The sequence below is a fragment of the Misgurnus anguillicaudatus genome, chromosome 21 (assembly GCF_027580225.2).
Source record: "Misgurnus anguillicaudatus chromosome 21, ASM2758022v2, whole genome shotgun sequence".
Lineage (NCBI taxonomy): Eukaryota > Metazoa > Chordata > Actinopteri > Cypriniformes > Cobitidae > Misgurnus > Misgurnus anguillicaudatus.
In genome coordinates, this window is record NC_073357.2 from 42,508,116 (window position 1) to 42,523,986 (window position 15,871).

The following is a 15,871-nucleotide window of genomic DNA, read 5'->3' on the forward strand; positions in this document are numbered from 1 at the left end:
GATCTCATTTCGTCAGTGCAATAGAGGTAGAGGTTATTTAAAAAAACTGAAACTAAGCTCCCTGCACCCATTTTATCATAACGCTGTCATAGAGTTTCCAAAATTCAGAGATTACTATTTTAGATGTTGTTCTCTATTACTGTCATACTAGCTTCCTCTTCTTCTGCTTTAGTTAAAATGCATAGTGTTGACCATTTGTCCTGATGCACCATCATAATTGTGACACTAGAGGCTGCTATCTATCTTCATTTATTCATCTTCCCAAGAAGTAAGTTGCATTCTAAGACTGTCCCTAATGTACTTGGTTTTTATTTGTTTGACAGGACACATATAATTAATTACATATACTTCTATGGGGCCACAAAGCTCACAGATCATAAACTTTTCAGCGCACATAGTCTGGGAACTCTGTAACCTTGAACTCTCTACCCAGAATAGTTGAGTATTTTAACAAATTACCATAAATACCAACCGTAGAACTAAAATGGAAACATAATGTGCAATTTGTAAACATGGATGTGGATTATTGACAGAATCAAAACATTCCCATTTTTTCCACATAAGAGCATTACATTTTCATAGTTTGCATAAAGGGTTGACAAATATAAAACGGCTGGTGTTTGCATTACGCTGTTTGATTTTTCAACTTGACATTAAGTACGACAAAAATGCAAGCATTGCTGTACAACATGCAGAACTACAGAGAGGAAACTACTTTCTCACGGCCATGTTTCATCACATTCCATGTGTCTAGCAGTGATGAAAGGGCGGCACTGGTTCATTTCTCTCCTCGATGTGATTTAATCAAAAGCCTGTGATGAGGTGAGCAAGAGAAAAAAATATAATTGACTTGTCTACATTATTTCAAAAGCTTATTTAAAATTATAAACATAACTGGCCTGCTTTGCCCCAGGGTGAGTTTTCTTTGTGATGCACCATAGACTGTCTTTTATGCTTTGTTATTACAGTGCCATAACAGGTCTAAAATTCAGACCTCTGTATTTGACTATTATTACATTTCTGTTAATAATTTCTTCTTGCGGTCTCAGTATGTTTACTGTACCATATTGAGCAGTGTTCTGTTTAAAACCACATAACCACTAACAGTGCTTGATCATCAGTGTATAAAGAAATAAAAATATTCTTATCTGTCCCCAGGTCCAGTGTAATACCAAGTGACCCAACAAGTGTATAGCCTGACCTGTCTTATTACAGTACATTCAAAGGATGGAGAGCACATAGTGAACATTGTTTTTGTTTTAGAGAACCTCCATGTAGAATGATTATTGTTTTTTGAGGGATTCGGTACAATCTACAAAACAAAAGTTATAAATCTATTCAAAAATAAAAAATAAATAAATAAATAAGGTAAGAAGCAAAAAGGCCAATGTTTGTTATGTAAAGTGTCAATGTTCTTCTGCCTATGATATTCTATTAACACCATGCAGCTAAATTACACATGGGTGCCATGTGTCAGGCTCCTTTAAGTGAAAAAGCAGTGAGGACCTTATGGCTTTCCAAACATCTTTACCTTGTTGAGCACGCAGTCAGTGGGGTAATTGCCAACAAACTGACTCATCTACAAATTATAGGGGGGAATTGCATAAACCTAAATCCAAATATATATATATATATATATATATATGCTTACATTTAGTTGTTCATTTCACTAAATGACTAGTTAGAAAATGATCTTTTATACTGTAAATAATACTGTATATTATTAAGTAAACTGTAGGCTAGCAATGGATGAGGTGAATTGCTGTTAAAACCTCTTCAACCATAAAGAGAGAGAGAAATGCATGATAAAACAACGCAGGCAGGTGGAAAAAGGCAAATTCAACAACTTTCAAGTAAAAGGAATAGGGGTTGCTATAGTGATCACTTCAAAAGTGAAAGAAAAGGGGGCATTATTCCCAAAACCCATTATAAAGCCCATCTAATCTAGTAAAATATGCACCACGCGTGGGGGGAAGGGAGGGGAGGAGAAAGAGAGGGAGGGTATATGGATTGTGGGCAGTGGGCAGGAGAGGCTGTGATAACGACAGATGTCTCACAAGCCGTGGGTTTAACAGGAGGGGTGAAAGGAGAAAAAACGCCCAGTCGCAGATTGGACCTCGGGGAGAGAGTAAGACTGGGTACAACTGGATCACATTCACTACTACAGGAGAGAAGAAAGTGCATGCAGCGCACTCATTCAAACGGATTTCCAGGGTTCAAAGCAACAGAAAATCAGGTTAGTAAAATATGTTTGATACCGATTTTATAGTGACTTTAAGAATATCGAGAAAAGCACATGCGGTTTTTGAGACTTGCTAAAGAAGACATTGTTAGAGCCGAATGGATGAGACGTCCTTTGTTCTCTTCATTTCATGTGTCACCGGTGAAAACTAAAAAACTGCACGAGGATCCCATATATGGCAAATTAAAAATAACTGAGCATGATTTTTTTTAATAATGTGTGAAAGACACTTTAGTTATTACACATTTTAAGTGTTTTACAATGTTACTGTTGATATGTGCAACTGTTCTCCTTAAAATACCAAAAGGTCTTTCTAGTTTAAGTTAAATCTATTTTTAAAAATAAAGCTGTGAGTTACAGGTAGCCCTTACACAGTTTGCCATTATATTTAGTTTTCCTTTCACTGCTGTTTCTCAATATAGAGCGCGTTTTAATGAAACCGAAAGCATTTTCTTTGCACTAATAATAAGAAAGCTCATTCAGGCAAATGAAAAAGCTGGTCGATATAAATAGAGAAATCAAAGAGCCGGGTTGTGGGGGTGGGGAACACGCAAATCACTGTCTCTTAAAAATTAAAGGTATTAGTTATAGAAACACAATTATGCATCGTATTATCAAACGTCATTAACATGAATTTAAAATCAGTGTTAACTTTATTTTTCTGATATCTTTTTTACATTTTATTTGCATATTCTGTCTAGTGTCTCGTGCCTCAGCTGGATAAGTAATATATCTTTACTCTACCCAGTCTCACAAAGTTTCGTGATATAGTCACGTATTTTTTTGATTCTTTTTTCGTGCTATTATCACGAAATTTCGTGTTTTTTCGTAGTCGTATAACGAATTCCTGTTTTCGTGTGATTATCACGTATTGGTTACTCGACTGTTTTTTCCTATTTTTAAACCATTGTCGCTTCGGTTTAGGGTTAGATTTGGTGCTTGCATTAGAATGTCACTTAATATATTGATCTATACTATTTTTCCTGATTTATTTTTTTATATGTCGCCTGGCGTTAGGGTTAGAGTTGGGTTTGGTTAGGGATGTCATTTTATGTAAATCTAACCCTAAACCGAAGCGACAATGGTAAGAAAATAGGACAAAACAGTCGAGCAACCAACACGTGACAATCACACGAAAACAGGAACTCGCCACACGACCACGAAAAAACACGAAACCTCGCGACAACAGCACGAAAAAAGAATCAAAAAAACACGTGACCATATAACGAAACTTCGTGAGACTGGCCTGCTTTACTGCAACCATGCCAATATGTTTTACTGATTATAAATCGGTTAAAATGCGATATTTTTTTATTAAGCTGATCACTACACCATGTTTTATCATGTAGCGTAACCAGGAATGGGATATGATGGTTTAACACTTTTACACGGTATTTTGTCCGATATATATTTGTCCGATAGTGGTTTTACATCAACGTATGAATAAGTGACTATGAAGGAGGGTAGCCTATGAAGCGCACTGGTAGAGAGCGCTGTAAGTGGCTGTAATGAAAACTGCTGTCGGTGTCTTCAATAAAAGATGACACAGACAGCAGCTGGACTCAGCTGCAGGTCGAGTTGGTGCATGACTGCGCATCCTGGCTTGTTTGCCACAGTGCAGCACTATGGACAGCTCCTATTGAAGCCCACCATGCAGCACTAAATGTAATAGTTCAACTTAATTTTTGAAAAATGCAGAATTTTAAGAATTTCAGTACAGCTTCATTTTTTTAAATCAGATTTTTTTTTATTGTTGGTTCTCACAAATTTACTGTATATTGCAGATATAATTCCAAAACAATTGTTGTTTAGTATTATGACACACATCAACTTGTTACAGATTAACTAGGTTGCTTGTTAAGTAAGGGGAAGTTGCTGTAAACTGAAACTTTAAAAGCATGCTAAGCTAACAATAAAATGACATTAAATTAATATATCAGACTATTTGTTCTCAGTGCAATGAGTTGCTCATGGTTCCTTAATACTGTTCTAAAGCCCCATTTGACAAATATGGGAAACCTGCATGCTCAGTTGTGTGTTATCTAATCAGCTTTTTCATGAAATGTTATCTTTTACTTCACCAGCCTTAACTGGTTTACCAATCCAAAACCATGCAACACAAAATATGCATTTTGTGCCTAAAGAGAAACTGAGTGACTGTTTCATATTCTTTTCATTTGTAGTATACTTACTGATTGCTTGACTGAAATTTAGACACAATACATTACATTTGACTTGTTAGTTTTAAACTTGGCCGTAATTTTTTTCTTAAAAAGTGCTGCATGTGATGTACCAATCTAATACAATTATAATTATATATAGTCAGTCAGAGGACATTCTCTTGACATCAACACTAACCCAAGATTTTAGAGTAGTTGATATAAGAGTGCTTACAAGAATATACAAGATAAATTCACATCCAGTCGCTGTTTGTCCTTAAGCCACATCCTCCTCCTCAGCAGCAGTATTTGGACTGCATTCAAAGTCCTTGGCAGAGATTACCTTGAGTTGAAATAACTGATTGAGTGCCCTTTATAAGCACAGACAAAATGGTCCACTTGGGCAAATTTATGAAGTTTACAATATGAAATGGTCCGGTGTTTATAACCTAATGCAATATGTTCTTTCATTCCGCAGAAGACATCATGGGAGGCAAGCTAAGTAAAAAGAAGAAGGGATATGATGTCAGTGACCCTAAAGAAAAGAAAGAGGAAAGTGCTGTGGAAGCAGTTGCCCCGTCTGAGAAGAAGGCAGAGTCTCCTGTTACTGAAGCAGAAGCAGTGCCTCAAGAGGCTGCAGTAGAAAGTGTAGCAGCAACAGTGGGGAATGAGCAGGCTGCCTCTCCCCCGACAACCGATACCGAGGTGAAGAAAGACAATGCTACACCAGAAGAACCAGTATCTGCTACAGTGTCATCTAATGCTGCGCCAGAAAAACCAGAAAGTGCAGCAAAGGAACAAGCAGCGACACCAGTAGCAGAGGCACCAGCACCTGTATCAAAGGCCCTAACACCAGAGGTGCCAGCACCTGCGTCAGAGGCACCAGCAGCAGATGTAACAGAGAAGCCTGTAGCAGATGTTCCACCAGCTGCACCCGAGAAACCATTAGCAGAGAAACCTGCTGCTGCAACCGAGGAACCAGCAGCTGTATCGGAAGTCCCCGTGGCAGAGGAACCTGCAGTTGCACCTAAGGAACCAGCAGTTTCATCAGAGGTGCCAGTAGTTGAGGAACCTGCATTTGTATCTAAGGAACTGTCAGCAACACCCAAGACACCATTAACAGAGAAGCCTGCAGTTACACCTGAGGAACCAGCACCTTTGCCAGAGCAACCTGTGGAAGAAAAACCTACACCGGAGGTACCAGCAGCTGTGCCAGAGGCACCTGAAGTTACATCTGAGGAACCGGCGGCTGTGCCAAAGGCAACAGTGACAGAGGAGCCTGCAGCCACACCCGAGGAACCAGCAGCTGTGCCAGAGACACCAGTGACAGAGGAACCTGCAGCTACACCCGAGGAACCGGCAGCTGTGCCAGAGACACAAGTGAAAGAGGAACCTGCAGCTACACCTGAGGAACCGGCAGCTGTGTCAGAGACACAAGTGAAAGAGGAACCTGCAGCTACACCTGAGGAACCGTCAGCTGTGTCAGAGGCACCAGTGAAAGAGGAACCTGCAGCTACACCTGAGGAACCGGCAGCGGTGTCAGAGACACCAGTGACAGAGGAACCTGCAGCTAAACCGAAGGAACCGGCAGCTGTGCCAGAGGCACCGGTGGTGGTGGAATCTGTAACAGTACCTGAGAGTCCAGTAAATGTGCAGGCGTCACCAGTGGCAGAGCCACCTGCAGCTGTGCCAGAGGAACCACTATCTTCCCCTCCACTTGTATCTTCTCCAGTAGAACCTGTTGCAGAGCAGATAACTGAGGAAGTAGTTGAGAAGATTACAAATGTGAATGAAGTGTCCACTGAAATCATAGAAGCCACAAAGGCAGTGCCAGAACCAGAGACTGTCACTGAGGCAGCAGCTCCAGAGGCAGTTGCTGAGGCTGCCCCCGTGCCTGAGCCTGTGGCAGAGGTAGAGGAAGCTGTGTCTAGTCCAGAGAAACCTGAGCCTGTGTCTGAAACTACTGCATCACCTGAGGCCACACTAATACAAGAAAAGCCTGAGCCATCAGAACCCGAGCCTGCACCAGAGCAAAAGAGCACAGTGGAGTCCATCCCTGCGATCGTCATCTTAGAATCAACCTCATCCAATGAGATCTCTGAGGAAGTTGTGAAGCTAAGTAATGGAGAGTGTGAGAATGCTGCTTCAGCCGAGGAGGCTGTATCTACTCCCATTGAAGTAAATGGGAAATGCCATGAGCACGCACCAGAGGAACCCCACGTTGATGCCTCCGAGCCTTCAGCTGAAGAATGTGTGAACGGTGTGAAGGAAGAGGAATCCCCTCAGGAACAAAGTGAATGTGGACTGAAAAAGGACTTGAGTGTGGCTGCTGACATTCATGATCCACTTCCAGTTGGTGACATGGTAGAAGTGCCACAGTGAGTCGACTTAATCTAAGAAGCAAACCTTAAATGTGAATATTGATGCAAACAAAGAAAACAATCGCCTGATAACACAGGCTTTCCGAAAAAATGTCAAAGATGCCTGTTGTGGTTTCCCAGGCAAAAGGAGTTTCTGGTTAACCAAAAAGAAATACCACCCAATAGGTAGTAGAGCAGGAATCACCCTTAAGAAAGACTTAAATGAAATTGGAGAAAGAATGAGAGAGAGAGAGAGAGAGAGAGAGAGAGAGAGAGATTGAGTAGGAGAGAGAACAGTGTTTGAAATGTTTGTGCCCTGTGTCCTGCTGTCATTGGAGAGGGCGAGCTTTCAGGTCTGGTGAATATTTAAGCCAGAGAGAAGATGATTACAAACGGACTGACATTAAAATTAAAAACAAGTTGGCAGAACAGAAATTGGACGGTAACAGTGGCAAAAAAATTAACTGAATGAATAATTTTATCTTTTTGTGTGAGTCTGATGCGTATTAAATGGTTGATTGGATTAGCATTTAATAGTATATAATCTAATTTAGACCACATCATTTCTGTCACCATGTATTATGGAGATTTGAGGATGACGCATTTTGAATTTTTCATGATGGGAAACAGTTAGGAATGTTCATTTAACTTAATGGCTTGGCTTAGACAATAAAACCCTCTGTTATACCTTAAGAATGGTTCTTTCCTTTCTGCACATGTATTTTTCCCGAATCTTTTGATGAATTGGCACCTCAGATGTGATTTTTTTTAATTGTGCAATATTTAAAGAAGTATTTCAAATAAATGTATGATGCAATCTGGCTGGCTCATGCAGAGCATAAATTCATTATCTTATCACTACAGAATGCGTATGCAGTGTTTTGGCACTAAATAAATATTTAGGAGAGTTTTCTCAACAGCTGCAACAGTTACATTTCAGTCCTGCCTTTCTTCCGACATTTTGTTTGGTAGTGCAGGTCACCATTCCAGCGTGTCCTAGGAGTCATTGACTTTGTAAATTTGTTTTGTGGGGCTGGATTTCACACACGTGTTGTTTTGAGCAATTTGGAACATGGCTATGCATTTTAATGTCTGTTCAAATGCTAAATTCACCCACGCTACAGAAGACTTGGCTAGCCATTCCTGTGAAAGCATATGGCTTTTAGCATAACTAAAGGGGATACAGTGCAATGCAGCACACTGCAGTGGGGGGAACAGGACTAGGGAAGATTTTTGGCTTAAAAGGAGGAGCTCTGGTACAGCGTGAAGGGAGAGAAAGCAGCCATGACAAAACATATAATCGCGATTTACCTTCAGACATGATGTACAAATGCGCACAACATCCGCATGTAGAGCAGAAGAAAGACAACATAAGAAGGATAAACACTCAAATGAAAAAACATGAACTCAAGAGTTTAAAAGTATTTCAAACTTTCACTTATTCTTATTCTTCAACAGATTATAGGGCTAGTCTGACATGTGCTAATTCACATAAATTATTTAGAAAGAGAATTTTTTTTATGTGTTTGGTTTCATAAAGGCACACCATAGGCGGGCATGAGAAAAACCTTGAGACAGAAAAATCTGGAAATATCCGAAGGTTCCCAAGTGTCCTTTCTCAGCACCATAATGTACTCCTCCACATACCAAGCATGAATACTTGGGTTTCTTAAAAAAAAAACAGGCGTACAGATTTATGAAAGGAATGTTCTCTAAAGCTGAAGGGGGTGATGGGGTTAGGGTGGATTAACTCATTGTTTTTTAAAGTCTGAGAAACTTTTTAATACAAACCGTTTGTCATAAAAAAACAAAAAGTTTACTTCAATACTGTATGTAAGCATCTGGTTTAGGGTTCTGTGTTCAATGGTGATTTAAGGGGTGTGTAAAGAATTTTCAACACAAGGTGTCCAGTTTCCCCATCCCATCCTACTCTGGTTAGGGAGTGAGGTTCTTTCCTTTCTACATCCTACATCTCTCTCTCTCTTTCTCTCGCTCTCTGTCCCTTCCTCCAGTATTCCTCTTTTTTTGTTAGCTTTTATGCACAACAGATGAGAGGCCCTGCTTGCATCTTGATTTAAAGACCTTCTGCACAGTGCATAGCTGTGTAGCCCCAGCTGCAGTGCTTGGATACACCAGTGCTATGTGTTCTATACTGGTGGCTTGGCACAAAACTGAGGTTGCTTTCCTGTCTCTTTCTACCCACGAGGAAATGTAATCCTTCACTTTCTACTCCCCTATACTCTATTTAAAATACAAGAAAGGGTATAGATCAAAGCCCACATTTTCAAAGGAAATGCAAATGGCTCTCATTTATACTTTTTAGTTCCATATGATTTTGTGCCAGTGGGGCTTCATTATTGCATTTTCAATAATCATTTGTTTTGTACGATTTACATGTAAAATAGGAACCTTATAGTTACGAATGAGATCAGGTTGACAATTTGGTGAAAAGTTACATTGTCTATTAAGAGCAAGCACTTCATTGAAATCACCCGAAAGCAGATGAACATTAAAAAAGTTCCTATGGAAAGCAATTTAGAGCATTGGTTTTAATTGTAAGTTGAAAAAGTTCAACAAAACCTGAAAGAAATATGTGTTCAGCTCTTACAGTTTCTTATTATCTTAATATTCTTATTGCTTCATACTGATTAAATTCAACACACATCTGTGGTTCAGGTCACACTGCTATTACAGACTTATGCACCTTTTCTCACCTTTAAACACACTTGAAAAATAAACCTATTAACCTATTTCTAACACCAATTTCTATCCTGTGGAGCCAAACCCCAATGTATTTAAAAATGGTTGAAAACTCCAAGGGGGAATCCCATTGTTTTTCCCCTCTTACTCTCTTTGTGATTGATGGCCTGGCAATGCTCTGCCCATCTGTGCAGCTGCTCTATAATGCAGTCATTATATGCAGGCCTGCAGAAGCCTTTCAGTTATAGTTACAACCAGTATTGATCCACGAGTTAGCTTAATGGCCACTAAGAGCGTTGGGTCTGTTTCCTTACCCTTTCCCCTCTATCGCTCATGCTCTTCTTCCTTTGGTCTTTTTCGTTCTCTCACCCTCCCCCTGCTTACACACATTGCACATTCCCCTTGCCTGTATCCATTCAAGGTCTGCAGCACGCACCAGGCAAAATGTACGTTTGAGAGATGAGGAAAGGCTTCTGTATGGGTGTGTGAGTGTGGGCTACTGACAGTCCCAGCATGGAGCCTCTATATGAGGGAAGACGTGTCTTTGTTGTTCTGCCCAACCCCCCTCCTCTGTTCCCTTCTCCCCTTCAGCCATTAGGGGAGAGAGAATTTTATACCCTGACATTTAATCATTCTAGACCATTAAACAGAGGCAGGAAGAACCAGAAGCCGCGTGCCAAACGGAGCTCATTTTGCCCCGAACAGCATTATGATCCAGCTATACTGAGGCATGTGGCGTTTGATCCCTTTGCAGACTTTAAAGATGCCGTAGCTGCTTAGAGCAAGAGTTTGCTGTAGTAATAGATGTTTAAAGACACATTTTTCAAAAACCTTGTTGCAAATATGTGCAAACTGACATTTTGTAAGCAGATGGGGTTGTATATACAGCGGGAAAAATAAGTATTTTACACATCAGCATTTTTATCAGTAAGGGGATTTCTAAGTGGGCTATTGACCATCAAGCCAAATATTGAATTAATGTTCATTTAAGTATACAAGTTGGGTCATAATAAATAAAGTGAAATGAGTATTGAACACACTTTATTTAATACTTTGTAGAAAAGCCTGTTTTGGTTATTACAGCTTCTAGACCCTCTTGTATGGAGAGACCAGTTGTCTGCATTGCTCAGGAGTTCTGGCCCATTCTTCCACACAAATGGTCTTTAAATCTTAAAAGGTTCCTTGGGCCTCTTTTATTAACTTTGTCTTCAGTTCTCTCCAAAGATTTTATATGGGATTTAGGTCAGGTGATTGACTGACTGCTTACTTGGTTCCTTGGCCTTGTGTTTGGGATCATTGTCTTGCTGAAATGTCCACCCTCTTTTATTTTCAGCTTTTTGGTAGATGGGAGCGGATTTTTATCCAGAATGTCCCGGTACATTTCTCCATTGATCCTGCCTTCAATAATATGAGGTTTGCCAGTACCTCTTGCTAAAAAGCAGCCCCAAACCATTATGCTTCCACCCCCAAACTTAACTTTTGGTATGGTGTTCTTGGGGTGGTGGGCAGTCCCATTTCTTCTCCAAACATTGTGTGTAGAATTACTGCCAAAAAAACTATATTTTGCTTTCATCTGACCATACTATAGTCTCCCAATAATCCACAGGCTCCTCCAAATGCTCTTTCGCAAACTTTAACCGATCCTCAACATGCTTTTTGTTCAGCAGTGGAGTCTTGCGTGGTGAGCATGCATGGATGCCATGGCGGGTCAGTGCATTGCTTATAGTTGTCTTTGAAACAACAGTACCTGCTGATGCAAGGTCTTCCTGAAGTTCTGCCGAGTGGTTCTTGGCTCTTGGAGAACTCTCCTGATTATTCTTTGGACTCCTCAGACAGGGATCTTACGTGGAGCACCTGATCATACACTGAAAAAAACAACTTGTAAAATTTACTTAAAAAAATCCTCGTAACAATTTGCACGAACTTTTTTTAAGTAAAATTTACTGCTTTTTATAAGTAAAACTTACCTACTAAAATCAAATAAAATTTACTTAAAATTGCATGATAAAACATATGTTAAATAATTAATTAAATGTTACTTAATTATTTTATTTAGAAGTTAGATTTATTTTAATCATTTAGGTAATGTCTATTAGGTTTTTTGAAAATTGAAGCATTACTGTCCTAATAATATTAAAAAAATCATATTTTCTGTTTGTTATTTTCTTTAACATATTCCTATGGACTTAGTTATTTTTAGTGTTATAAATGGCATTATAGCACAATATTCATGACTGACAACAAGTCAGTCATTGAATAAACTTGATTCGGAACAGAAAGGCACACAAACTGTGTTTCTGACATGCATTATCAGCACTGAGGAGAGAATTACAATACAATGTTCTGAACAGGGTTCATGTAAAGAAACACTGATCACCTGAACGGTGACTTCACAAAATTATTATTTACAACAAAACAACATCAATAATATAAGAGCTTAAACCTTTATGACATTTTGCTAACAAATATTTAAGTAGTTAAAGTTCTTATCAGTTCTTATTCTGTGATAAAGCTTAAAAAATAAAAATATTCAGGCGCAAAGAATTGTGGGTATTCCTTACAACATGTGCAAATAAATGTAAGTAAATTTTACTTAAATAATACAAGAAAATATCTAATAAGACTTACTATTCCCACACAGTTCATTTTTTACATGAATTAATTGTGTATTTATCATCATTTTACTTAGGAAAATCTAGTTCTCAATAAATGTTAATATTATTATGTAGAAATTATGAGAGTTGATCTAATAAATATTACTACACCAAAAAGTTCGTTTTTTCAGTGTAGCCAGTTTATGGTGAAGTGATGCTTTCCATTTCCAGATATGGCCCCAACAGTGATCACAGGAACATTCAGCATTCTGGAAATGCGCCTATAACCATTCCCATCAAAATGCTTTTCAACGATAAGATTACGAAGATCTTGAGAGAGTTCTTTGCTTTTACCCATCATGAAGTCTTTCCTGTGTGCCACCTGGGTAATGAGAAGCCTTTATAAACCATCAATTACAACACATTCTCACTTCCCAAGGCGTCAAAATCTGAAGCATGTTCAAACGCCTTCAGCGTCAGTATGAAGACGCGAAGGGTGCCCCTATGCGTCACTATATCGACGAAATGGGAACCCGGAAGGTGATGCCGTCACGTTATGCGACGATCGGCAGGATCATGCCGCTTCTGGACGGTAACTACTCAATTTTGGGGTTAGACTTGGGGTTTGGATGTCAGTTTGTTTATACTTTTTGTCTTCTGATTTTTAAGCCACTGTTGCTTGGGGTTAGAGTTCCGGTTTGGGTTAGGATGTCTGTATTGGCTAATACTTTTTGTCTTCTGATTTTTAAACCATTGTCACTTGTGGTTAGGGTTAGAGTTGGGTTTGGGGTAGGATGTAATTTTATGTAACAGAAAGTCATTCCAACCCCAACCCCAAGCGACAATGGTAAAAAATTCGGAACAAAAATTTAGTAGTTAGCGTCCTGAAGCGGCATGATCCTGCCGATCGTCGCATAACGTGACGGCATCACCTTCCGGGATTCCCTTTCGTCTATATCCGACGCTGAGGGATTAGCATGAAAGCAACGGAGTTCCCATTTTGTCAATATAGTGACGCATAGGGGCACCCTTCGGGTCTTCATACTGACGCTGAAGGCGTTTGAACATGCTTCAGATTTTGACGCCTTGGGGAGTGAGAATGTCACGGCTAGTCTGTGTCATGTTTTGTTTGTGTCTCCGGTTACGTCACCTGGACAATTCACGGACTCCCCATCACACCTGTTCCTTGTTAAGTGTCTGTGTATTTATACTGCTGTCTGTGTCACTCGAGTCGCCGGATGATTGTCATTACTACCCAGTCTTTTCCCAGTGTCATGTTTTGGATGTTCCTGTGTTTGCTACCTGTTTGTCGTTTTACTCCTCGTGTTTTTGGTTTCCTATTTTATCATTAAATGTTATTTATTTTCTAACTCTGCGTTTGCGTCCTTACTCCACTTCCGTGTCATGACAGAGAATGGGTTGTCAATTAGGACTAAAGCGGCTGATATCAATTAGTACTAATAGGGGGCAGGTTTTTTTCTCAATACTGACAGATTTCAGGTGATCTCCTGGCTTTCTATCCCATTTTGCACCTTGTTCTCTTCACATGTTCAATACTTTTTCCCTGTGTCATTTCACTTTATTTATTATGACTCAACTTGTATACTTAAATGTTCTGATTTATTTGTATGAATTCAATATTTGGCATGATGGCTAGATCTGGTGGAATTTTTGTGTTAATAGCCCACTTAGAAATCCCCTTATTGATAAAATTAATACATATGCTAAACAACATGCCAATCTCAACATAACACCGACTGTGATGTCACAGTTGAGATGTACGCCCCAACATTAAATTACACATTAAATTAAGTACAAAGTTGTTAAAATGTTTACTAATGTGAACTACAGACATGAGCCTCAGAGCAGAGCAGAGCCAATCAGAGCAGAGCAGCTCAACCTTATTATTCATGACCCTTCCAAATAGAGCAAAAATAGACCATTTCATTCAAAAGGACAAATCCTAGGGTTGTAAATGGACATGTAAAAATGTTTCTGGATAATTTTTTACACTTAATGAAGTTGCATATGTAAATATCAAAGAACAATTTAACATATTATTTCAATGCATTCTTTGGTACCTTTAAAACTGGCGCAGCCATTTTTGAGTGGGGGGTTGATGAAAAGGTGATATACACCTTTAAATTAATATAACTCTGGCATTTTTTTTTTTTTGGTCTAGAAGCCTAATTTTGGTTTTAATTTTGGTAATGTTTGGTTTTAAAGAAGACACTTCAACGTTTTTTGAGAAGTGTCTGGAGGTGAAAATATTTGTTTGTTTTTTAAAGCAGTTTACATTTATTTGTAATAAATAAAAATGCAATATAGTATAATTTTTAATACATAAAATTGTCAAAAAACTGAGGTTTGTGCTGGTTTGCTTTGAGGTTTGCTGCATACTTGTGTCACAAATGAATAAATTACAGTTACAGCATTATTATTACTGCTAAAAGGTTTTGAAATATGAAAACTACATTCTTAGACCTTTCCAACAATATATAGTTTGTCGTGATAGATTAACATTTACATAGAAAATTGTAAATTCCCGTGAGCGGGACAGCGCCAATTAACGGGTTAAAATATTAAATTTACTTTCCTATTTTAAATATGCTGATCAAACCGCATAAATTAGCTGTTTGTTAATGTTTTAGAGGGTGGCAACATTTCGTATGCCTCCATTGAGCTCAATCTGTTCTCTACTGGAGGTGACGGGTTGAAAACAGGAGAAAATCATGTTAGGGGTACACAGCATCTGTTCTGTCAACTGGAATACGCAAGTCTACTATCATGTTCGGGAACTTAATTAGATTTAATTTTAAAAAATAGCATGTCAATACAAACATGCAATAATGTTATAGTAATGGTTTCTCATGTAGTGTATTCAATTTCATGGGTATTTTACACGGAAATCATCAATAGATTTGCATGTCACTAAACAAAAAATACCCGGACATAGAGAGGGGACTTTGCCTCCTCACTTTAGCAGTCCACCACACGTCGCATATACAAACACTATTTCCCACAAACACACCTTTTCTCAGATCTTTATCTTTAAAACAGTAATTATTAAAATCAGTAACTAGGAAATGGAAAGACAAGTTGCATGTGAGCGAGGGTTTAGGATTAAATATTAAAACTATGTTGCACTCGGTCACCTTGAGCAAAAGAACATCGAAGGCAGGCTAGAAAAACATAGAAATCTCGAATTTCTATTCTTCCATGCAGAAAACAGTCTGCTAGTTACAATGTATCTGAAACCACAGTTATTATGTAATCAAAGGGAAGTAGCAATGCTTACTCATCAAAACTACTTCTGCTCAAAGTTTTCAAAAATACTGGCTACTAAACTGTCAAAGAGTAGATGCAATAATAATAATTTGATAAATGTTTTTAAATGTTGTTTTTTCATGGAACTTTAACATATCTCTAGTAGTACAACATGCAGTAGTTTGACTAGTTAGTTAGCCATTCACATAGTAACAATCTAAAATTCAACCTAGAGATGACCTTGATTTTTAGGAGCATGTGGGTGACACCCAAATCAGAGGCCTTGCTTACTTTAGACAAAGCTGTTCAAGAGTCTGTCACACTGAATTATTTATTTATAAGATGACCGTTTGGGAGACAGAAAGAGGAGAGATAGTGGGACTTGAGGGAGAGAGAAATATGTGTCTGTCAGGGTGTGTTGGTAGATAAGAGTTTACGTCTGTTTGCATGGTGTGTTTGGGTGATGCAGTTATCTATTCTACAGTTCTGGTTGTTTGAAAATCTATATAATGATCTGTCAACGCATGTCACAGGCCACTCATGCTAGAG

At 38.7% G+C, this 15,871-nt stretch overlaps 1 protein-coding gene across 1 annotated transcript; it reads left to right on the forward strand.

Annotated features, from left to right (window-relative positions):
* The first annotated feature begins 2,032 nt into the window (after positions 1 to 2,032).
* Positions 2,033 to 7,457, forward strand: LOC129446727 (uncharacterized). The gene is made up of 2 exons (XM_055207988.2): positions 2,033 to 2,236; positions 4,880 to 7,457. Exon 2 carries the CDS (start codon positions 4,888 to 4,890, stop codon positions 6,781 to 6,783), a length of 1,896 nt encoding a protein of 631 aa, XP_055063963.2. The 5' UTR covers positions 2,033 to 2,236; positions 4,880 to 4,887; the 3' UTR covers positions 6,784 to 7,457.
* The last annotated feature ends 8,414 nt before the right edge of the window (positions 7,458 to 15,871 follow it).

What these genes read in the sequence shown, in the direction of transcription:
- LOC129446727 (XM_055207988.2), top strand. Translation starts at nt 4,888, where the DNA reads ATGGGAGGCAAGCTAAGTAAAAAGAAGAAGGGATATGATGTCAGTGAC.